General features: G+C 38.2%; 1 protein-coding gene across 5 annotated transcripts in view; it reads left to right on the forward strand.

Annotated features, from left to right (window-relative positions):
* Window positions 1–5841, forward strand: part of sox6 (SRY-box transcription factor 6) — a 134196-nt gene extending 128355 nt beyond the window's left edge. For 4 of the 5 annotated variants that reach the window (XM_019272594.2, XM_010731085.3, XM_019272596.2 and 1 more), the window contains one exon: window positions 437–743. In XM_019272594.2, coding sequence (XP_019128139.1) covers window positions 437–743 — 307 coding nt within the window. Of the gene's footprint in view, window positions 1–436 lie in introns of all 5 variants that reach the window. The other variant, XM_019272593.2, reaches the window with a different exon arrangement.
* Window positions 5842–26437: the final 20596 nt, after the last annotated feature.

Here is a 26437-nt window from a genome sequence, read left to right on the forward strand (position 1 = left end):
GTGTGGTTAGCAGGAGCAGCCTTCTCCAGGTGTTCCCATGTCAGTCATAAGCTTCAGTGGCTGGAGTATCAATCATCCAACACAACAGCAGACAAGAGCAGCACTAACCACGTATTGGTTTTATGTCACCAATAAACTGGGTAGTGTTTCTGAACAGCTCAAGACGGGAGCTGTCAGGAGAACCTCTCTTTTCCCAAATCATTTTCACAGAGCAGTTGGCTTAAAGTGAACTGCTGTGGGAAACCCCTAATCCAACCATATCAGTTTGAGTGCTGCAACAAAAAAAAAAAAGGTTTTTTGAAGACTACTGTCAGCAGCAGCACTTTCAGTTCCCTTTCCATCTGTTCTTTTATCTTTTGTTTAGAAGCTCAAGTTTATATCAAAAGTAAGTGTAAGTGTAATTAATCTTAATTGTATCTCTTTCTCCAACATCCAGACAGCCACCACAGATCCCTATCACAACCAGCGCCAGTATGGTCTATCCTGGGGCCATCACCATGGCGACCACCACACCCTCACCTCAAATGACGTCAGAGTGCTCGAGTGCCTCAGCGAGTCCTGAGCCATCCATTCCTGTCATCCAGAGCACCTACAACATGAAGCTAGAGCCCAGCACCATGGCAAACAACAGCGAGCCGGTCAATGGCGAGGATGAGATGGACATGTACGAGGATTTTGAGGACGAGCCCAAATCAGACTATAGTAGTGAAAATGACACACAAGAGCCAGTCAGCGCCAACTGAGACCTCTTTAATTGTTGAGGCCGATGCAGACACTCATACAGGAGGATGCCCAGAGGGCTGGTCTGATCTGATCCGAGGGAGCGAAAGAGCGAAAGAAAACTAAGGTGTAAAAAAAAAAGAAAAAAAAGAAAAAAGAAAAAGAAAAAACAACAATGATGTATCATTTAGGAGCCAGCATGCAGATGTGGCTTCATCTGAATCAAAAGCTATTTGGTCTTAAGTGTTTCTTCAAGTGTGTGAAGCAGTTTGGTTGTGGTAATTTAGATTTTTTTTTTTTTTGGTTATCGCATTGTTTATTTTTTCATTGTGATCATGGACATTTACACAATTAGGTCATTGCCTAGAACTAAAGACGTAACTTGAAATTGAATATTTGATATGAACCTATAATTCTTACGGTCATTTACCTTGTTTTCCTCTTCAATTAGGTGATTTTGATATATTGCATAACTGTTCAAGATGGGAATAATATTCTCACTCAGGTATAGTGTGCCAGCCAACAGCTTGTGAATGTTTTTAATCAAGAATCAATTATTACCAGTACAAAATATCGAAAAATTCATATGGAGTGATTCCAACTTATTACAGAGGGAAATTATGCATTATTATTATTATTATTATTATTATATTATTAGTGTTTTTGTTGTTATTACTATTACACAAACTGCATAATTTAGTGCAGAAGTGCCAAACATTTCAAGTTGTTTCTAAAAAAGTCTTTTGGGAGAGGCTTCGTGAGTCTTGGACAATCTCTTGATCTCTTAATACAGCTTCATTATCCAGTCTTTCTTTAATTTACCCTGACAGAATAAACAAATGAAACTCAGGAACTTGGAGGCAGCAGGCTCTGCAGGAGGTTGGACTATGTGACATCTTTGGGTGGTAACTTGTGATGCTAGCTGTTCTCCGGGGAGCCCAATGCAGTGATCATCAATGAAACAGGCCAGCCCTTTCATTTCCTCATCCCAGTCCACACAGAGCACCGTGGCATCCTTACCTCTTTTCCAGCTCTGCAACCCAGTCTGACTCACCAAGTTCTTAATCAGAGTGATTGTAATCAGGCCAGAATGCTAAAGGGCCAAAGGCCTTCAATCTGTGGGATTGGAACAGCAGCGAAAGGCAGCTTTGGGGGCATTACAATCTCAAATTGATGTTGTACAATGTGTAGCTACAGTACGTTCTGTTAAACGCTTTAGCCCCATTTGGACGGCAAGTTTAAAGTCTTAGGTCTTAGAACTTCTTATTTTTTTCCGAATCTTAATTCTTTTCAGACATTGTAAATCTTAAATTGACACTAAGAAGTCTTAAAGCAGAGCATGGACATCGGGCGGATGCAATGAGTTGATTACTGCCGCAGTCTTAAGGGGAGTGAAAGTTTATGAGGATATTTATAAATCAAGCGAGAGGCTAAATCATGTTTGTTTCTTAAATTACCTCGTCATACACACATGACAGGGGTAACTTAAAACAGTGATTTTTGCATTAGTGCACTTACATAAATCTTTTTCTGTCACCTTTGAGCCTTATGTTGTTATTTTCTAATAATCTTATCAGCTTTGGGAATGCACTTAACTCTTGCATTAAAAAAACAGGACGACATGCAATGACTCACAAACAAAAGGACACAAAGTCTCTATCCTAATTTCAGCTGAAAAGCTGACAAGTGGTGACCTTCCGAAGAGTGCAGCTAGATAAAGCAAGGCCTTGATGTTGAGACTCAGATCCTCTTTACAGGGCAGAAGGTCTAAGTGGCTCCCCTCCCTGCCATGCCCTGCTCTGACCCCTGCCCGTGGCAACCTCAGCACCCAGGGGGCGCCATCTGGCTCAGAGAAGAAGAAAACACCAGGGAGGGATGGGAAACAATAAAAATGGGGTGTGTGTCCCTCATTGTGCTCTCCATCAAAGTGCTGGTAGTAAGGCCTCAACAGGGCTCCCACCCTGGCCCTATCACCAGGCACTGGCGAGCAGATGGAACAAGTACATCAAGCTGTGGGGGATTATTAAAATGACTGACGACTGGGTATCATCTGAAATACAGCATTATTAATGCATGAGTCCAGCTATTCCCCTCCCTTGCCCTTGAACCTGTCCATTTCAGAAAGAGCACAGAGCTTTTTGAGGGATCTGAATGGCTGGTTACTGGCTTTAACTGGTCAAGATCCACCCACTGCTGGTCACTGCATTTTTCTCCTAGCTCTAATTGGTACAGATGGCTCTTTATATCTCTTAAGCACTCATATCTTCTGTACTCATATCATCTTATTGTTGGCGCTGGCTTGCATCGTTTCTACTCTTTGAAAGCATTTATATTAAGTCTTGTAGGTTTTTTTTTAAAACCACCCCAATAATAATTCCTTTTTTTCCTCCATCACATTTTCTACATTGTTCTAATTTCGAGGTACAAGACATTTTAAGGATGCTCTCCTACGAACAAACCCAAGTGGATTTCCCTCCGATTCAATCTGTTTTGGTATTTTTAAGCTGTTTGCTCCTGTTTGCTGGTGGTTAGATTGATTTGTATGTGATTGTAAATATTTTCATGACCATGCCACACTGCTTTAGTTGGCTGGTAGTTAAAAAGGACTCTTCACGGAACTGAAACTTGACTGTGCTTATATAGCGAAAAAAAAGACAAAAAAAAGAAAGAAAAAAAATGACAAGAACTCACGAGGAGACGATGTTTCATAAGTGTTATAAGCACTGGATATAAATTGTATTTTTATCAATTCTGATTAATGTGAAGCTGTTTGAGGAAAAACACCCGGAATGAACAAAATTCCCCAGTTGGACTCAAGTGGGTTTGCTCTCACAGTTGCCAGATTTGAGTCATTTTTTATTTTTTATTTTTTTTGTCTACTTATTTTGTTTATTTATGCAAAGACACATGTGATGAATGAACACTTTGTTTAAGCTTCAGGGCTGCCTAGGGGAGAGACTCAGCACAAGGGAGTGAGCAGAAAATTCAACAGCAGGCTCAGTTAGCCGTCAAACACCAGACTTCAGACTTCAGTGCATTGTATATTGTATTTGAAACTGTAGAGTATCAACATATTGTATTTATTATTAGCCACTGTTGGCTCTAAAATTGTCAGTGAAACAACCACATGGACAATCAGAGAAATAATAATTAAAAAGAAAGTTTGATGAATTGGAGCTAAAAACGGTTTTCAGTGAATTCACCATCTCATTTAGATTTTATTGTAAATATAACATAGGAAATATATTTTTGTTCATTAGTGAAGTATAAGTTATGTATTTGGCTGTTCTATTTTATTTTCTTTTTCATGTTTTATTTTTGTACGTGGTTTCATGTTTTTAAAACCTGACAAGTCACTGTACCTCATGTAGATGCTGAGTTTTTCTGCTTATTGGAAGAGAGCAGTATTGGACCTGAGATAGATAGAAGCACCTCACTTGCTTATGTTTTGATAATTTTCCCTGGACTATTCAAAGAACCAATCGAAATAAAAGCTATCCTCATTAGACTTGTTAACATAGACGAGTCATTACAAGTAAGGTACTCATTTAAACAACAAGCACTTGATGTAAAAGAATTATTCAATACTTTGTTTCCAATCATGTTACAATCTAAGTGGTATGCTGTATATCCTCACTTGTGTTTGTGTTCATAGCAGCACTCATAGTATGTGAGGAGCTGATATAATCCCCCCTCCAAACAACAAAAAAAAAGAAAACCTGCTTGCATTTGGCTCGCATTGACATTATTGTAATAAACAAAGGTGATTTTCATGTATGACTGTTTCAAACACAAGTGATGTTTTTAGATTTTATTGAAAGGTGGGAGCGTGCAAATATTTATTTGTTTTAATGTGGCAAAATGCACAATGACATTGTGCGCTCTTCTTAGTTAATTCTATTCTCATCATCTTAACGTATGTTGCTGATTTTTAAATGAACATATTCATGACTATCCAGCCATCTGCAAATGTAGCCCTCACAATTGTTTCTTCTTAATTCACTTGTTAGACATGCAAATGGTTTGAATGAACAACTGAAGACAAAGGCTCCCATGCTGTTTCAACATTACTTACTGTAATTTCATTTTTTTTTTTTTCTGTCTGAACTTTGTGATGTATATGGTGGGAATGTTCTCTGTGTTAATTTAATCAGCACAATTCACTGACATGCTGGACTGACATGCTAGCTGCTGTTCAGAAGTGTAAAATTTGTTGTTCAGGGCAACATTTATAGTTGTCTTTGGTACTTTGCTTTTTAGAGTTGTCTCTCAAGCAACACTGTGTGTGGCTCTTCTATCACTGGAGCCGTTGTTTTGAAATTGCTGGCAGCCTGATACAATTTTCTGCGTAGAAATCCTTTTTTTTTTTTTTTTCCTGGCAGGTACCTAGGCTCATGGCAAGTATTGTTTGGGTGTTATTAGAGAAAATGAAATACATAGTGTCTGTTGCTGCTTTAAAAAAAAGTTTATGTCTGAATATGTAAATAGTTTATCATAATATCTTGTACAGTCCAATGTAAAGTTTTTAATTCAACTTAAAAAAAAAAATGTTGCCATCACATTTGTGTTCACATTCTTCTTTATACAGTACAAAAGATCAATTATTTGCTAGGGTTATTATTGCTAAAAAGAAAAAAATGAAAATGTTACTAAATTTTTTGTTTGTTTTGTTTTGCTTGGCTTCAAAGTGTACACCAGCAAGTCTTTGGTTTCCATGTGCAGTATTGACGTGAGGTAAACTTAAGGTGAATAATTTTACAGTGGTGTGTTTGGAGAGCGATCTCCTCGGCTTTGGTAGTATTAATACACTATATCAAGTAAAACAAACCAATGAGTGACACATTTGGGTGCACCTAGGCACCATAGAAATGTGTATACTGTATATGATTAAATTATCCCCACAGGATCAATTCAGGCATAATATAATGTAACACCATTTTCTGTATGTCTCAGTCCATTGTAATAATGCAACAGTGGGATGAATAACTGCCTGTTTAAGCTCATTTACCTCAAGAATTTCCTCCTTTTCTGTAAAAGAGACAGAAATTGTGTTACAGAAAACTTCTCCCATCACTCCATCTTTTGTACTGCTGTTGACACTTACAAATTAAAGAGACATTTTGTTTTAAGATTTGAGTAATTCTTTTTATTGCGGAGTCATTCGTCATTTTACTTCTCTCTTTTTTAGGTGTTTTTTCTACAGTGGAAGAAAACAGATCACATGGTGCTGGCTTTTTTTTGTCCATTTGGAGATGTTTACCCATGCTTTCTAGACCAAACACCTGAGCTGATTATTTACTGTTGTTTAATATTATTGATCGCCATTCTTAAATATCGCCACTGACCTCATAATAAGGACATAGCTCAGGAAACGCATTGTGAACATAAGCTGCAAACAGTTTCAGTGTTTTTACATAATTTATGATTCATTTTCTAATTTTATTTGTGAAGAATTTCTCAGGATGCTAGTACATCCGTACTGTTTCCTTACTAATGTATTACTATAAGTACTATTACATTTTTCAGAACTTTTGATTGATTAAAACTTTGTATTAGTTAAAAAAAATAAAATAAATACACACACACACACACACACACACACACACACACACACAGTAGGTTACTCATATTTACAAGTCAATGAAGCTTATAATTATAAATATCTGTAATCATCCAGAAGCACATTAAAATTGCAATTGAACATTAAATGATTTACTGCAATGTCAGAGAAAAGTAGAGAAAAAACATAGTTTTTGAAAACTTTAATTTAATTATTATTTTCTATATCAAACCATAATATTAAAATATGATCATGGAAGCTTTGCTGGAGGGCAATACACAATAAGTTTAAACAAATTCTGAATAGAAATGTGTTGCCTCTATCATTAATTCCCTTTGACCTGATGTCACCGTGGCGTGTTGGAGACCACCTGGATGAGACTTCGTACCTTGTTTTGTTTGTTAGAATTTGATCATACACAAAGCTTGCAGCCACAATTCAAGATGTTTTGTGGAGAGAAAGAATGGATGTGAATATGTGGTCGTTCACACATTTAACTATTTCCATCTATTAGGCGTATTGCTGGCATACAGCTTAGAGACAGCCCTTTTACTGTCTGCATCCACGTGACCGTGAAGGTCAAGGGTCAGTGTGACTTAAAATTTGTCATCTGCCCATGTCCACATTTACTCAAAATTTATGACCGTGTAGATTAATGTGCCAACAAACACAAATCCGTGTTTTCAGAATTCCAATGCAGTATAAACAGAACCATGTGCTTTTCTGCCATTCGTCTATGTTTCTGGACTTCATCCACCCCTTTACCAATGTTCTCTGTATCACTGTAGCCAGCTGTAGCAGCCTATTAACTTCAGCCAGTCACTTTCCAATTCTGACGTCAATTGATGTCAAAGGGACTAGTGGTAGATTCTGACTTACATTAGATTTTGTTTGACTATTTCAACCTATAAGAGGTAGAGACTGGTTCAGACCAAAAAGGGCGTGGCAAAAAGATGAACTCATCATCTAGGAAGGCCAGTTTGAGTAATATGTCCATGTGTTGGAGGGCTTATTAGAGGCCAAAACACTACACAGTGGTTTATTATAAAATGAGATGTTATAACTGTGCAGAGTTATCACAGTGAAAATTATTTTATTATCTATTAACTGGAATCTGGAATATGCCTTTAGATACATCACACAGCGTTGCTCAAAATGGTTGCATTTTGTAGCAGCCAAAGTTGAACCTTCTGCATTAGGGCCCATGCAGTGGGTGTAGTATGATATTAACTAGGGGTCTATGTTGTTTTTAATTCAAGGCTAATATCAGTCTGAGGATGGCCTTAGTGTTGTCTTCCAGCTAGTGGCTAACCCCATCAGCTAGTAACCTGCCCACCAATTAGCAGCTTGCCTAACTGGCGACAGCTGCACTGCTAACTGGGACAAAGGGAACAAGAAGACAGTGCAGAGGGAGCGCCAGAGTGTGCGACAAAGGGGGGCTTGAAACTTTCTTCAAAGATGAATAGAAAGAAACAACTTCTGCCAACTTGAACACGAAGACGAAGAGTTTCTAAAGAGGTTTCTATAACCTGACACTGTGCAGTGTACAGCAGATAATATATAATGCATCTTTTACTGTTTGTAGCGACTATGTTATGTTATGGAGCGTCGAAAATGAAATTTGGCATTGAAAACAAAACCCGAACTTAAAAAAAAAAGAAAACATTGACCTTGAAACACAGAAAAAAAGTTATCTTGCCAATGAAAAATGTTCTGCTGAAAACTAAAACAGACATTAAAAATGATTTCATTTTATTTATTTTTTAGGTTTCTGTTATATTTTTGGTGTGGAGACAAGTGGTTCAAGGTAAGGGTCAATGATTCACATATCCAAATATTAATACTCCACCTCTGGACCGAGGGCCTTTTATGAGTTCACCTGAAACTTCCAAACACCTTTTTTACTTCTTACACGATTTCACCGTCACTTTTTTGCAAACACTAACACTAGCTAAAGTCAACTATCAATAGCTAATGTTGAGAACACGTCTGCATGTCTACATGTACTTGGAGGTGCCAAAAAGGACAAAGACATATCCCACATTTTACATACCCAGTGAAAAAAAAAAAGATAAAACTGTTCCCATACTGAGTTTGGCCCAACCCAATGGATTTCAGCCGTATTACATTTTAAGTAGTTTTACTGTACATTACTGCAATGTTACAGTAAAAGTCACCTTAAAGGACAATGTAACATATTTCCTGATATTTGAACTGGGAAAAAAAAAGATTGACTCTACATATCCTAAGTATATTAACACAACGCTAGGACCAGGACCGCACACCTGGAACTCAACTGTAAGCAGGTTTGTTTCTTGCCGCCTTTTTTTTTTTTTCTACAAAGAACCAAACATTACCTAGCGGACCATGTGTTAGTTAACGTAAGCTATGACAGCTGACATTAAACAGTGTTAGCATACCAGCATAACGTCATTTAAAGCCTGTTTCTATGTGAAAAAAACAGCAGAGAGAAACAAACTCCATTTGGCAGGTGAACTTGTGGAAGCCATTGCTGTAGGCTAAATGTGTGATCACAGGCTTCAGAGCTGCTCGGGTCAGAGTGACATTTTCCAATTAGTAATGGTGACAGAAAGTAACTGAAGACCAGTGATCTGGAAAAAAAAAAAAAAAAAAAAAAAAAAAACTGGACACGTAAAGAAACTGTCACTGGAAAAAAAACAGACATCTCAAGATTGTTATTGAAAACAGAATTTAAAAAAATATCAAAATAAAATGAAATAATTGTTACGGTGTGTGTTTTATTTTTCAGTGGAACTTTTTTCAATGCCAATAAAACTTTTCCAAGTTTTCAAGTTATTCAATGCCAATGTTTCCTTTTCCAGTACAGTTTTTTTTTTTTATGCCAAATTAGATTTTCGATGCCAAAATTATAATGTCTCTGTTCTAGCTACTAAAATCACGTTCAGTTATTCTTTTGAAATAACACGTCAGGCGCAGCTGTCAACAGAGCAGAAACATATAAAAACATTATGAGGAGTTTAACATAAAACTAAACTTTTTGATCGTGGTATAATGCATCTCAGACAGTAATACAACTGCACACACATATAAAAAGCAAACCAAAACAATATAAGGTGCACAGCATCAAAGGTTTTAAGCACCTGAAAACTTGATTTTTGCCTTCAGACACAACGTCCTGTTTGGGCGACTCAGCAAGACGCAACCACTCAACCCCCCGATCACTGGTTTGGTTTTAAGAATAATCTGCTCATGCACACACCCTAAGGAGCCTTGACCTCCTGCAAGCAGACATTCAGAGGTAAAGGCTCAGTGTGTGTGCTTTTTGAGACAGGTGTGTGTGTGTGCGTGCCAGAGGTCATCTTGAGAGTTGTAAGCCCAGACTATGTCCATCATTCCTCTCTGGATCTCTGCCATCTATTGCTCATTATCGTCATAATTATTATGAGTTCTACACCCTGCTTCCTTTTTAAATAATGCCTGTCTTGATACAAGGGGTAAAACATTTCAAATAAAACTTGTGCCAATGTTATTACAAGTCAGCATACACTTTACTGATTTACAGTTCTTCTAGCTCCGTGTTAGCTGTGCTTATCTACAGAAAATGAAACCAGTAAAAAAACAACAACAACATAGAGTCTCTGGAAGTAGAGTCTTTTTCACCATTTGGGGAAACCGTTTCATTTGTTGTCCTCATCAATCTTTCTCAGTCTTTTACCATTGTACTGTACGCTGCCTTCCCGAGAGCATATGAAAGCTACAGTTTAACTGCAGGGTCTGTAATAGATGTCTGTGTAAGCGCTCTCCAGCAGTAGATGGAAAACTAGACATATACCTCTGCACAATAAATCTTATAGTAATTTTCCAAGCCTGCATGACAACTAATGGCATGGAGAAAAGCTCTGTGCTTTGTGTATTTGTCTATGCATTATTGTGCGAGTGAGTGCATGAAATTATGACCATGCTGAGTTGGTGATATGCAAGAAATGTTTTGATCTTCTTTGAGCTTTTTTTTTTTTGCTTTGCACTGTAGCCACAGATTTCTGTACGAGCCAAATAAAGAGGTCGGGGTGAATAATCGGGGCTTTGGTGAGCTATGGGGAGTAATACTGCTGTTTGTAAGTGGCCTGTTTGGATGAACTGTCACTGTTGTACAAAGATGTGTATGTTTGAACAGCGGATAATAATTAATACAGCAATGCTGTCGTGAAGCGGCAGGGCTGCTATTTCACAAGTCTGATGACTAAACACCGGTGGGAAGGGGAGCAGCGAGGGGTGCCTGGAACAATATTTTACTCATTTGGATCTGTTCAATGCTACAGCCGTTGCACCCAGTGAATCTGTCAGACAGCACCATTTCCCCAAGAACAGCTGTTATTTATCTGATTTTCTCATTAGAGTTGACTCATGACTTCATTGTACTGGCTTTGGCAGAGTACTCTGCAGTTACTAGGTATGGCTCTTTAAAACAGCTGTGACTTGGTCTCCCTGATGTGACTTGGATGTAGGAATGTGTAACACCTGTCTATGTCTTTTTCTGATTTTTCAGCCATCAGGTGAAATTATCTTAAATAAATTTTCTATCCGTGTGTTTCCACTCTCCAAGAAAACACATCCAGCCAGATGTTTAATACTCTACACATGCATGTAACTTTCAGCTTATTTCATTTCAAGCGCAGGTGAAAGAAAAGAATTTGGGATTGATCTCAAGAGTCATCAAACATGTATACAAGAACAGTATGTAAGAACAGCCTAGACCCTTAGCAATGTTTTAATCCTTGGAGGTGAAGGACTTAGGAAATCTTGCTAATTTCACAGATGGTTTAAAATAGATTAGTGTGGAGTAGCAGCTCCCGGAGAAGGGCTGACCCACCAGGCTCCCTGTGCAGCTGCCAAAACCCCACGCCTGATGCTCAGAAGTGCCTTCCAAAAGTCCTGCAAGGTTAAACTCAAACTTAAGCATCCCGAAATTCCATCCTTGTTGTTAGCTTTACTGAATCTTCAATGAACTTCACCCCTTTTTTGTTCTGTGTTTTGAATGGTTAATAATTTGTCATTAATCTCCGGTGAACATTTTTATTCTTCACATTTTTTTGGAAGGCCCCTACATTATCTGAAAATCATTGTCCTTTGCCTTTTCACATTTTCTATTTTTCTGTTAAAATAAGAAATCCTTGTTTAGTTAATTGACTGCATAGTTTTTCTTTTGACCTTGAAATGTGTGGCCTTGAGAAATACAGCTTTCTTACTTCCTGTTCTTGGCTAAAACAATAAACGGGAGCACAAAGGATTTTACTTGAAAATTGATGTGTCCACTTGGCCACAGAGACTATTCTTACTTGTTACTTTGTGTTCTTTCTCATTAGACATTTTGTACAATGGATCCAAGAGCCATTTTTTGTAATGAAATAAAGGAGTGAATCAGACTCTGCATGGTATTTTGAAGAGGCCAAGCCTGCTGCTCGAGCTGGGCTGTGTCCGAGTGGGCCTGACAAAACTCTGGCCTGGCTGAAAAGGCCCAGCTTGGAGTTAATGTGGAAAGACAATGGCACAGGGTGAAAAACTCGACATGGTTTTGTTGGACTTGTCATTCTTTGGTGCATAGCTGTGAGGAAAGCCTAGGAACCATCTGAATGTTATTTGTGCTTTTTTGACCCATATTTGGGACAGCTTTCACAAAGCCCTTGTGAGAAGGTTGAAACAATGGAGAGGCGCTTTCAGAAGAGGGACAGGCCTCGACTCCGGCCAAACAATCTTGGACCTGCTTCACTGAAAGGGTTTGTCTCCAAAAGGCTGACATCATGGCATGGCTACTGGTTGATTTGAACTATCCTGAAAAAAAAGTAAATAATGATGACTAATCCTGATAGTGATTATCATAAAATTATTATTCTAAGCATTAAAAAGACTTTAAAACACAAATAAAAGTAACAAGAGATGACATGACACCTGCATGCACAGCTGAAACTAATGTTTAGGTCACACGCTGTTTTAATGCAAGATGCAACCTCAGTTGCAGTTTCAGATTTATTTAAAAAGAAATCAATCATAGAAAAAACATACTGTGCATGTTATGGATTATTTTATCTGGGGTGCATTGCATATCTCCTTGCTGAACTGAGATGATACTGGAAATGTATTTCTGTCTGTATGCATGTAAATCAACTGGGTTTTCTAAGCAGTTGTTACGAACACTGGGTTGCTAAATGAACTTTTGAGAATCCACATGGGACAATATTTCAGAAAATGTAATTTTGCATTCTGTTTCACATCATTGCATCTCCTCAGTGCATTTGTCTCCCAAAGCATTTGACTGCATTTCTGTGGGGAAGAATAAATGCGTAATGGTTTTTTTTAAAAGCATCTCTGCTCCCTCAGCTTTTTGAAGAATTTAACAAAATAAAAGGTCTCTTTCTTGGAATATGTGTTATTCTGTCAAAGCTATCACTCAGCTCCCTCATGCATATGTGAATTACACACCTTTATGAATATGGAAATGTTGCGAGAATGCCTCATTAATTAGTAATTCATGCATTTTTCACAAGCCCAATACTTTGCCAGTGTACTCTGATGAATTATCAGCCAGAAGTTAAAAAAGGGATTCATCATCACGTTTTCAGAGGTTTTGAGCTACATCTGTAATTTGAGTAATTCAATGAATATGATTTGCAAAGCTTTTTATGGAAGTATCGTTGCAGCTGTCTCATAATATGATCTATGGATTTCTACTTAGAATCTGCAAGTGCACTTATAATGTTAACAGGCACATTTCTCCATGTAGATGTTTGCTTACATTATTATATCCTGGTTGAAATATTAAAATGCAAGCATCTCAAATTATTTTTCCCCAACATGTACAATTTGATATAATAACTCTGGTAATTTTGCGACAGACATGAAGAAATTTTATGAGACGATCATCTCATGCGACACATAGTGTCTCAAAGAGACCTCAACCTGCACAAGTGCTACAAATTCACAAAGCCTTACAGAAACATCTTGTTCGTGTGCACGGAGGTTTTGTATTTTTGCGTTACAGTATTAGAAGTGAGGAGGTCAGATTTGTAATTCATAGGATTTAAATTTCACACAAATCATCCAGGACCTTGTGTGTGTGGTTTTCTTTTTCAAATTTAAAATTGTGAATTCATGTGTGGATTAATAAACACGTAACATAAAAGTCAGGTTAAATTCAGAAAATGTTATTAGGAACAATTTCAACGGCTTGTAATAGTTTATTGTTCACAGCTCAAAACACACACAAATTAAAATAGACTTAAACTTCGATCATATCTCCAGATGATGACTCCGTTTGAAATGTATATTCTGTGTACATACAAGTTTGGTCAGATCAACTGACTATCCACTCACCGGCTAAACACACTACATCAACAGAATTTCTCTGTGAGCTTTCTTATTGTGTCTGCGTCAGCAAAGGCGTATGCGTCATGTTGATACAACCTTGATATTTGCTTGAATTAAATACACTACCTTTGTATGATAGTACTGTCTTGTGGTTTAACAGGGGTGTGTCTTGTAAATGTTAAATTATTTCCACAACTACAGAGAACGAATGCAAATTCAGTATATCGGCATGCACTGGCCAGTGCACATCGCTGGACCATGAATTTAACATAAAGGCATTAAGATTAAGAATGACTTTGAGATGTTGCCTTTTCTGTTGGGGATTAAAGTCGTGCTACCTTTGTGGCCACTTTGTTCCTGGCTTCCGATTGGTGCAGGGACATATTTATGTAAATGCAGGGGGGGTTTACATGAGTGTACTCTGAGGAAAGGGTGCCAGGGGACTTTCAAGCAGTAAATATGTGATTGCAGGGGGGATTGCAAGGAGGGGGGTGCGGGTGGGGGCCTGGATTAAAAGAAACAAACAAATGTGTCATCATAATAATGTATACCACTTTACAATTCAAAAGTGCAACATTAAATCATTCATCTGGATTATTTTAATAAAACTGTATTAGTTTTGAATAATGGGTTGTGGGGTGGAGGTTGATTTAGTGTCTTTCACTCAAGGCGTTCTCTGATGTATGACAGCGAATGAACTTACATGGACATATTGATCATGTACTGAAAGAGTCAATGGCTCAGTTCCTCTCTGCTATTAACTTTTCTAGGCAAGCAATGCAATAAATTGTGGTTTCAATTATAAAGCTAAACATAACATGTTTTAACCTTTGTTTTAAAATAGCTGAAACAAAAATGATCATAAACCTTTTCTACAGTTAGAGAAATAAGAGAAAATGAGCAACATGATTTTACCTGATAACTGATATACGTGGTTACCTACTCAAACACCCACACAGACGTATGGTTATATTTGAGGGCAGGATTTAATGCAATTATGGGTGTGTAACAAACAGATAATACGACAAATTGTGTAACAGATTTGCTCTCAGCAAGTAATAAGTAAAGCAATTACTTTTGAAATGAGTAATGAATAATGATTAATATATTACTACTTGACTGAGTAATGAGTTCAACACTAGGTAGCAGAAGGACCCAGTCTTTGCACGTGCCTATTGGCGTTTCCACACTGTTGCTGTTGTTGATCGTCAGTCAAGCTCTAAATGCGGCTTCTTGCAGCTCAATGTGATTTCAATTATGATTTCATGGATGAATTACCTACAGTACTCAAGTATGCTATGAAACATGTGGTTGACTCTACAAGTGACTTAATGTCCAGACCATAAACTGATGCAAGATCTTTTTTCCTTCCCACCACCATGGCCGTGCTGCCACTACGCCTCAAGATGAAAGGGTCAATTAGTTGCCAAGACAATTCAGGATATGCAATTTAAGCTTTTATGAAAGCACAGTTACAATTTTGGCATGAAAGAAGCCAAAAATGAGGGAATCACACAGGAGTAATGTTATGCTGATGGATTAACAACTTGTGTTCAGCATCGAAATACTCACATTTGGTTATTGGGAATTGAATAGTAGAATTTTTTTTGTTCCTTTTTGTTTCTTGGACCTTACATCATCTTTAATAAAATCACCAATAAAGTCCAGTGGCCTATTCATTGTCAATCTATAATATTCAGCTGTTTTATTTAATTAAAATATAACAATTAAAATCTAAATAAGAGCATACATACATGCATTTTATTGACAATTAATTGCAAAAATGTTTCATCCTCAGGCTCATTGGTATGTTGCAACTGTTTCAGAGGTACTTATGGACATTTTGAACCTTTAGAGCACAGAGGGGAGATAAATAGGACCATACACAAGGAACCATTCTGTTTTCTGTGTTAGGTTAGAAGAGACCTGTTAATTGCTTCTGTTCCTCAATGCTTTGACTTGTGATTCTTTAGGATCTGCTCCCCTCTGTTGGGGGACATTTCTGGTCTCTGTAGACACGGTGGTGGTGATGAAAAACCAACATAAGATTAAAACACGATGTCTGAGGAATTCAACATTGTCTCCCCTGCAAATTTAACATATTACAAATTATATTACACCAAGCTTGTCAAGCATTTGGGTTCTGATAATTACTATGCAATCATATAGATGCAAGTGATATTAAATATTAATTTACTCATTCCTTGAGGAATAATGGGTGATGGAAAAATCTTGGAAGTTGTTTTCTATTTTTAATGATTTTTCATCACAGCTAAAAAAGCTGTGATGAGTTTCATATTTTGTCTGGGTGAGATGTGACACAAGCATGCAAAAGGATTTTTTCTCTGCGCAGAGTTTGGGTTAAGACTTTCATATTAACCCAAGGAGTTAAGTATAATTCCATATATTTAAGCAAAACAGTTCTACATTTCTAAAACCTAACCCTCATTCACGTTCCAGCCGAAGAGATTGACACAGTAATAAACTGATGTTAATTAGACACACTTTGAAATTCTCCATTCTGCTCGTCTCCATGCCCTAGTGGAGCTGGTGGCTTATTAAATCATTTGCTGCTCTTGGGTGATCTTCTTTTGAATATTGGCCTGACCCTCCGGGCACAATTTATTTTTATTTCAAAAAAATTTTACCAGCAAATTTTGCATTAGTTCAAGAGAATTATAAATCATTATTACACAGGCAGACACTTCAAACATTTTGTTTAAGAGCTTTCTGCCCGATGAGGCATCAAAGGCTGTTCACACTGATGACTGTTACACTGGCACATATCTATTCATTAACACACTGTTGGCATGATCGTGTTTTGTATATCCCCAAAACATGGCAGCCATCTTTGTAAGCCTTTGTTTTAAACAAGAGGAGGTTCTGAATTACTTCTATGGTAAAATATTGACCTGTCTCAAATGTGTAGCTGAGTGTTGTCTTACCAAATTTGAGCATAACCGCTCTGGCACAGATTAATTTACAAGCTGTCCAGCCTAGGAGCCCAACATTTCCACCAATTGCAGATTTTCTTCAATAACTCTAATCTGGATGGATTTGACAAAAAGGTACAGTTCGTACTGTAAATCTATTTTTAATTTAAAGATCAGGGCTAATTTATCAAACAAAAACAAAAAACATAGCGAGATATACACAATACACATACACAATGTATCTGTTTCACCAAAAGTTTTTTCCATTAACATCAGCTCTGCATGTGATGCGTGATTTTACCAGTTACCATTTATTTGTTATTTTATTTTCACAAAACTTGTTGTGAACAAATGTCAGAACAATATAAACAGAGCTGATTTCAAAAAGTTGGAAAGATCTGTGTGTTATTTATTTATGCCCACATATCTCTATTGCATTTTTATTTTGTTCAGGATGATGTGACTTTGTGTGACATTTTTGCATAGTGGCCACATAAAGTATTGCAGGATCACATGACACACACACACACACACACACACACACACACACACACAGGTCCAGAAAGCATTTTTCGCATAACAATAGTTACATAAAGAACGACAATTTAACAATGTGCATGAGAACACATCCCTCACGAAGGTGACAAGACTCCTTTGTATATACAAGGGTTGTAACAGTTCCCATTCTCCTGCTGAACTGTTGCAGTACAGGGTACACGATCAGAACAAACGCTCCTGGAAGCCTCTAGCTTCTATGCTGTGAGCATGCTGAGATTAGCACAGCAAGCAAATTGACGTGCGAGTCAGTCACACTAGTGCAAATAAAATTTAGGCTTCCAGACAGCTACGACAGCAACAGAAAGTGAGCATTGTGGATAAGACAAGGACAGTTTGTTGGCATCGCTCCACCATGTGGAATGTTTGAATGTTTAACTATTAGCCACAGTGAAACTCATTTAAACAAGACTTCATGCACAAGTGAATTTAATATTTATTTTGTATCTTCAAATTCACAGTATAGTAAGAGATTGATTAAAAATTTTAAGCCTATAGCCTATTCTGACTACTGCATTTTGTATTTGTTCCTTGATTTTATAATGGAAAAAACAGTATATCAAAGTGGTCAGGGGCCAAAATTCTATCTCAGTTCACAACAAGACTTAAGCTTAATTACCTCACGATAAAGGCCAACTGAGAATCCCCACCAGCTCTCGGAACAGATGATTATAGAGTTTGTCACAGAACTGAATCCATGATCTTTAATATTCTCATCTAATTAGATGGCATATTCAACATGCACTGAACCAGTGTTATTGTGAGAGGAGAGGATAATGCCATTGTTAGTATTTCAGCAATGCCCGATGGCATGACCAACAGTAAAGAAAGTAGTTTTAGTGACATGATTAGAGTGGCTTTGTCTCCAAGTCCCACAGAGCTACAGAGTACAGCCCGACAGTTCAATTACCCTCCACCCAGAGGTGGAAAACCTTTTGATTTGCCTTGCCTTTTAAATATCTACTGTGATTCTAATATGACTCATTATGTGCTACTGCCTCAGTACTGGCCAGAAAATCTTAAACAGTGAAAAAGATCACAGGCATGTCCAGAATACTTAGCCTTAACGCCCTATGTGCAGTCACAATGAACTGTGCGTCTGCACTGAAAGATTAAATTCATTCCACCATTCCTCTTGGAACAGAGACCACCAAGACAGCCAGAGCATTAGGTTCATCATCAACACAGAGAAACAAAAACATTTTGTAACTGTGGGATGTATTAGATGACATATTTATCAGAACACACATAATCAACACATCAAAATCCCAAGAAGTCGCAGAGGATTCTGAATTCTATGCTATTAACAGTTGACATTGACAGATAGCATGAAGTAATATGCTACAAGAAGATGAGAGGAAGGAGGAAGAAGGAAGAAGAGGATGAAAAAGATGGAGGAAAACATGCGGTGCCAATCTAATGGGGTCTGGACAATATCTCAATCATGAACATCAAAGCAGTTCCACATTTATTTAGGCTGTTGGCTCTCTCAAATCTAATGTACATTACGCATGAAAAGAGAAAGAGGGAATTGAGATCATTTTGAAAAGTATTAATTTATCAGTTTATTGGTTTAGCATTTAAGTACGGAGTACTTCATTTGAGGATTTGGCAGTTATCTCCACTGTGGTTTTGTGCTTAAAAGATGTAAAAGCCCTTGTCTGAAAAAAATCATCTGACTCGCTTCTTTAAAAGTTACTCTACTCTGGAAAAAATACTTGAATGAATTATTGCAGTCCATTTATGTTGTTAATTCAGGGGATAAATGGTGTTGGAGCCCTGAATATCTAAGTTGTCAGAAATTTGGCACCTAGTTGAGACACATGTTCGCTTCTGGAATCGCTGCATCAAAATCAAACTTTGCCGTCTGTTTCATATTAAGACTTTGGTTTTAAAAGCTTTCAACTAGTCCGCTAAATTGTAATGCAATTTTTCCAGAGCCTGTGTTCTCAGTGTGACTCCTACACTTAAGGATGTAATGGTGTGGTTTGATATATAACGTTGGCTCCTTGGAACAGTTGTCATCTGGTTTCTTGTGACTCGCTCTCCCATCCAAGGCCTCACATATAGGTATGATTATGAGTGAACATTCAGAAATTGAGATGTGGAAAGGAAATGGAAATGGAAGCTGTTAGCTGCAGTTTTCACAAAAGATTTTTTCTAAAAAAAGACTTTGAATCTCGATTTCATGGTTGTATTTATGCACACACTGTGTTCCTACTTTTCAAGGATTAATTGCTGGATGAGTCACAAAAAAGATTTTTTTTCTTACTAACTTAACTTTCAAAAAGAGATAGACGCACATGGTAATAGGACAGGTCTCTCTGCTTGCAGCCCACAGTAAGACCATTCCTCCAAATACATAATTTACAAAATAATTAAATTTCTGCTGCAGTGGAAACTGTGTGCTGTAGTGCACGTCTCAGAACCACACAGAAGCATATGTTGCCATCCTGACTCAGTGGGTATCAGGGCGGAGGGTTAGCAATGTATAAACCCTGTAGTTAGAAAAGAAGAAGCAAAAACCATGAGCTTAGCTTGTGTTCCACTTAACCACAGGATTTACTCTGACGAAGTATACCGGGGGACGGACATAGAGTGACGTTAACACTGGGAAGGAAAGGGACAGCGGTGGGTGGTAGCAAAGAGCAGGAATTAGATTTTGAAGATATGCGTCTCCTGAAATAACTGAAACTCAGTGTCAATCTTACTAGATGACACCAGCTATAAGACTTAAGCTAAGAACCTAAGAAGGTTTCAACTGTTTTGTGTGGCTTTCCTCCTGTACAACAAAGAACCTTATTGGTATTATAAGGGGGGACTTTTTTTAGGTGAAGTAAAAACATTAATAAACTAATGTATTTATCTATTTTAAACTACATTCTCTAAATCATAAAGTAGGACAGCTGACAGAAGGTCTGCAAAGCATTGTTGTAGTACTCGAGATTGGTCTCCGTCTCTGGTCTCAGGGCTGTCCTCGGATTTTTTATTATGGCCAAAAGAAATTACTACAAGATGGCAATTTTATCACAATATCCTGTCAATTAAATTCATCTTTAACTTTTATTGTGTGTGTGTTTGTTTTTTTCACCAAATGAATTACACTTAACTTACTGCCACCCGCTATGCTGGAGTGTGAATGACAAATGGGAACACAAAGAAACGGAAATGATTTCAGATGGACTGGATTATTTATGGAATATTATCATTTGTTTAAATAACAATATCAATATTTCATTTTTAAAGATTATGATTATCGTCAATATTGGTATATCGCTACACTTCTAGTCTCAGAATTAGCTTCAGAATTGCATTTCTACTCAGTTAATCACTGTTTCTCAGACAAAGAGGACTGGATTTTATTTCAAGACCTGTCAAGGCCATGACGGAGATGCATGATAATGATTAACATGATAACTGTAAAACCGCCCCCCTTCATACCTTCACACTCACGGCAACAAAGTGAATGCAGGAGACCGAGAAGAAGCTACGGCTGTCAATTAATCAAGAAAATGATCCACAGATGAATCAAATAGTATTTTTAGTTGCAGCCTTATTACACAGGAGGTGTTTGAGCCATGTTTTTCAGTTGTCGATCTCAGGTGCCCTTATTTTAATTAATACAGCTGTCTGCACAGGCCATGTGACGACTTATTTACTCTTGCTATACCATGACCTGAAGTCTTTTATTTCTAACCTCAAAAATCTTTTCAACATATTTTAGTGTACTGTTTATCTGTAATTACAAGTTTGTGACAATTTTTTCCTGCTTGAAAACGGACAACCCAAAACCAAGCACCGCCCAACTCAGCAGCAACGTAGAAGCGTAGAAATGTGTTTCCTCCATGCACTAGTCCAAATGTGGTCACTTCTGGTTCCAAAAAACAAGATTGCAATGGCTATAATGCCAAACTTGAGGCTTCCAAATGGTACTCCACAAACCAAAAGGTGACGTCACAGTAGGTTCCCGCTTGGTTGGGCTCTGAGCACTGTGAAAACATGGGTTGACCTACACTCAATACTGCTCCTGAATGCATCCTGTGTAGAAACAGATGGAGCACTGAAGCTGATGCTGTTCTGCTCGCACTACTCCTCCTGTGTGGACATATTGTGTTTTAAGGTTTAAAAAAAAAAAAAAGTTACGCCCTGTAGTACTTTTCAGAGATACAGGCATATATGCCATGTGGTTCCATTTTGTGCTGTGTTTAGCTTTCTGTTTTGGTCTGGTATTTTCTGCTGGCCCAGTTTGGATTTTAACAAAGGTCCAGTCAGGGTACCCATAGGTCTTCAAAGTCTGTGCTTCTGATCCTTCAGTGTTTGATATTTCCTCTACTTGGTGGTGCTAAGTTTGCATTACGCCCAACACTCGAGTTGATGCATATTATCAAAGAGGAAGTACTGGTCTGTGCATGTGTGGGTTTTCTGTACACCTCAATTTCAAGACTCCCCCTCTTCTTTCAGCAAGGCTGCACAGTCCAGAAATGTCAGATTTGCTGCTATTCATCTTGCCCCATTAAACTAATGTTATTTTCCTAAGAACTGATGTGTTAAGAGAAGGCAATTACCTCACAGGTTTTGATTTTCATTCATATATAAATACCATTTAAACCTATGGCTTTGAGCATTTCTCTACACTTCTTCCATTTATAAATAACCTAACAGACATAGGTCAACCAATAGCACAGCAAACATATGCAAAGTGCATAATGTTCCAGCACCAGTGAGAGCATCAGGGTTGAGCTACTGTTTGTTCATGTGTCTGTATGTACAGATACGTAAATTATCACCAGTCTTTATTGGTACCTATAGGCAGGATCCCCTTTGTCAGTAAAGAGCTCCCCTTATCCACAGATAGGATGGTGATGTTCAGGTCATTAGTGACTTAGTGAAGTCCAGGCATCGTCTTCTCTTGTGGCTAAGGTTTAGTGGGGGTGGTTTGATGTGCCAGATACTACCATTTCTAAATTTGACCTCAGGTTTGGGAGTGTTGTTTGGAGATGTTCAGTAATACCTCTGTGTTGCGTCAGAATCCAAAGGAAGTTTTATGGGCCAATCTCCAGCACACCTATGATCCAACAGGTTTTTCACCCTTGGCTCAGGAAAAAAGTGAGTCACATCTGTTCCTTTGTGTGAGAGTAAATATCCTCCAAACACTGACAGAGGCATGTTTGTTTGTTTTTTAAGTATTTTGGTTTAACTTTAAAACCATCATTAGAAGGGAGAGGTTTAGAGGCAGCTAATATATACCAGGTGTGCACGCTTGTTGTAGGGTAGCATCAGTAAGCCTGATGGTGTCACAGACCTAGCCATTGGGCGGTTTCTAAGATCAACCATCAACACATGTTAAAACTAAAATGATCGTACTGTAAAGCAGTACTCAAACATAGATGAACAAGAGCAACACACAGAAGTTCCATTATTTCCTATATTGTCGCTTTGCTTATGGGTTTGATTACAGTTTGAGCAAAGGCATGTGCTGGTCTGTAAGGCAGCCAGCAGTGATTTGGTTTATAGAGACAGTATGGCAGGCTACTGAGCCTTGAAGAACCAGATCATCTGTGTTTCCTATGATTTGAGTCTGAGCTTATTTTTTCCTGTTGAGAAGCGCAAAGCCCCTAGCAGCATGTGCACTAGGGCCCAGGATGAGCAACAGTGTTGGCCAATTAAACAACAATATACACACTGTTTTCACACATCTTGGGTTGCATTTCCTAACAGGAGGAATGGAGACTCTGATAACGATCCAAATTTGTGCAAGAAACCACACTAAGTTTCACTTACAATTAATGCAATGGTCGTGAACAGCTACAATGCTGGAGAGATTTTTACAACGGAAACAAAGTGCAAACGGAATTTATAATGAAAAAGCTACAAACTGGTTCTCACATTTGCAAGAGTTTAATCTAAGTTCCCTCAAGTATTTTTTAAAACTTGAGTGACATCATATAAAGTAGACGCTGCCTGTTGAGTCCCTCATTCTCCCTCCTCCCTGCCTAAAGTGTCAGTCTTCATTAATGTGACCAAAATGTCATCAACTTGTTTAATGCCCCTTAATATCACTGTATCGTTTACGCTCCCCTACACACACACTGGAAATGAGTCCCAGCTGGGCAGCTTAGACACCAAAGGAGGTGACGAGAGAGACTTGGAGGTGGGGTGGGCAGAGTTGGGTGGGTTGGGGGGGTGTGGGGTGACAGGCTATGTAGACGCGCTACTTCACTTTGCATTAGAGTGCACAATATCAGGCATTGGAGCCAAAGTGAGGCCAGGTTTCAGGCAATGCTGGTCAGGCCTGGAGCGATGGATCACTTACCTTAAGAAATCAAAGTCAATGGCAAAAGATCTGATCTGGAATGAGGCCCAGCAGTACAGAGAGAAAAGTGTGAAACCTGGAGAAAGAGAGACACTCATTGAGGAAATCCATTACCACTGGAGAAGCCAACAAGCATGAAAGGAGCTGTCTTGTTAAATTGGCTGCTTGATAAAGCAGGTCTTTGGCTGGGGAGCCACTCAGAGTCACCACTAGTGACACCAGACAGAGGAAAGAGAGAGGCCCTCATTGATACGGCGAAATGTTGAGTCACTTCAGTCCACCCTCTGTACTTCACTAAAGTGTGCTCTAAGTGTACTCAACAGGTTTCTTAAGTAATTTTCAACTTTACAGTAACATGAATGCAGTACCTTTTTCTAAAGCCAATGCAGGTAATTACAAAAAATCCCTGGTCATTAGTATGTTTGCAGCATTTAAAAAACATGGCATGCTAAGTCATTCTCCCTGTACGTTTGATGCATTACAGGGTCGCGATGAGATGCAGCATGTCACAGCAGGCAAGGAGACAACCTGCTTCAGGTCACCTGATTGACCTTATACCCTGATTCCACAGGGCACAGCTCTGCGATGTTGCATCTGCAACACCGTTTCGGTCCATTCTCTATGAAGCTTAATGCTCCACTAGGAGCGTTTTGCCTGCCAGATGTTGTTTACTTACTTGCAAATCTGGTCATTTCGCTTTATTTATGTGCTTCTACCACAAGTAAGTAGGCTACATAGTTTGTTTCCTAAAATTTCTAAATTGTTTCTTTTGTCTGTTTTTATGATCTATTTGGCAAAGTGATTGGATTCTTTATGCCATTTCTGTGTCTGACTTCCTGCCAGTTCGATCAGTTCTGTTGATCTGCCGGTCGCGGCTTCCATCGTATTCTCTGCAGAACAGAGCAAAGAGTCGCTCCAGGCATACTTCTGAAACGAGCTGTAGCACTTCTGGTGGGAGACTAGTGCATAAGCATTATCTAGAATGGACACAATCAATCTTAGACGTTAATGCAGTGCAGACATTTTAGATCAATCTGCAATGTACGACTGGATCAGAAACAACTCTGTTTGCTTATTTTAATTGTGAAATAATTGAAGCTAATGGCTGACGAGAAGTTCAGAAAAAACATTTCAGAAATTTAAAATATTCCATAAGACAGTAAGAATGACGAGATCTGCTGAGCTAGTTGTCATTATCTACTGTAACTTTGAATTGACCTTCACTGCGTCTCCTGTGTATGTTTTGATTTTGAGAGATTGGTTTTGGCAACCCCTCTAGTGGACCAAGGTTAGAGGCATCAGGTACGTTCAACCTGCAGTCTATGACCACTGACCCTTTAATCGTCTTGGCTCACTTAAGCTGCTGGTGGATCCCCCAGTAGATTTGTTTTTAATGCGCTGTGATTTTTTTCTCTCTCCAAAGCCCCCCTTTTTATCTTCTTCCTGCTGTGTGGCTGAAACCCCAGTGAAGCCATGGCAAGCCTTAAATCCTCCACATCAGGACTAGCAGGAAAATACAGCTCAATCAAATCCTGAAAACAAATTAACTCTCCTCAATTGATCGTGGAAACTATTGTTTGCCTGTTCTATTGAAAATGGTTTTATTTGCATAACACTCCACATTTTATAAATTCCTTCCTATTACTTTACAGGTCAGTGGTGAAAGACGCATATGCAAGATCAGTATTTAATGAAGTAAGGCCATACTCAAGATGCATACTTTGCAGATATAAAGTGAAATGTTTTTCAGAGCTTTTGACTCTTGCTGGGTACTAAGTAACAGGAAGTGCCTCTAAGAATCTTCAAATGAAGCACAAATGCACATACACTAATTTCCATATAGGTTACTTTAAGGCTGAAGGATGCTAGTTTTACATATGCAGATTTTGAGCCAAACGACATCTGAATTTTGGCCATACAGTATTTGGATCCTCTCAAAAGAAAATGATATATCATAATTTACTTAGGATCTAAAGACAGCACATCACTTCTGAGAAACCTGCACGACCGTTGGTGCTCTTGAAAATCAAGTTTTTGGAACTGACTGATGCAATTCAAGTTTCCAAAGAACGAAGATTGGTCCTCGTTGCAACTCGTCCCATGCAACTTGGCAAAGTAGTACAATTACTGACCTCCAATTTTAACCTCTCTACTAAAAGTCCATGGAAGTCCATGGAGTATAATAACTTCAAAGTTGGAAAAAGATAACACATTGAGAATAATTAGAATCTACTACAAAACAGGACTCCATTGCAGAGTAGTCACTGTTCACAGAAAGCACATTTAAAAATAAACTATTATTATTAATTAAACACACAATTAGGTTAAACATATTTATTCCTCAAAAATATGTTTTTTTTCTATTATTAGTGTGGACAATATGATTAGAGAATAAAATATTAATAGGTAATATGCTGTCTTTAAGGTGACTTATTTTTCAATGCATATGATTTTTAAAGTCTGCTGGTTGGCCAATTTAAACATCCTGCTACATCGCTTCATAATGAACATTTTACAATTTCCACAGAGCAGCCAAAATTATTATTCCAGTTTATAGCAAATGTTACTGAGACATACTGTAGGATCTCACTGGAAGCAATATTCTGTCATACTTGCCCTTACTGGGAATAAATGCCTAAACCATTTCATTTTCCAGCATTTTTTCCCCATTTTTTATTGGTTCACCAATCAAGTTCTATTTTCGATCAACTTACTTGAGAGTTGGCATGTACTGTAGCATGCTGTTCTTGTAAATCCCTGTATAGAGAGAATTGTGTCATTCCCTTGAGTGCTCTGATTTGTGCTCAGGAAGACTGACTTCATTTCTTTTAATTATGCCCATTGAAAAAAAAAAAAAGCATGTATATTGCAGAGCACCACACCTGCATTTGAGAGGGGAGCTGAGATTCTGAGGGAAAGGCAGGACAAAAAGAGGTATTGTTGTTGGGTGTAGGTCAGTGCTGCTAGGCTGCTGCTCCCTAGAACATTCCATGGTGTCACATAATACTGTCA

The sequence above is a fragment of the Larimichthys crocea genome, chromosome VIII (assembly GCF_000972845.2).
Source record: "Larimichthys crocea isolate SSNF chromosome VIII, L_crocea_2.0, whole genome shotgun sequence".
Classification (NCBI taxonomy): domain Eukaryota; kingdom Metazoa; phylum Chordata; class Actinopteri; family Sciaenidae; genus Larimichthys; species Larimichthys crocea.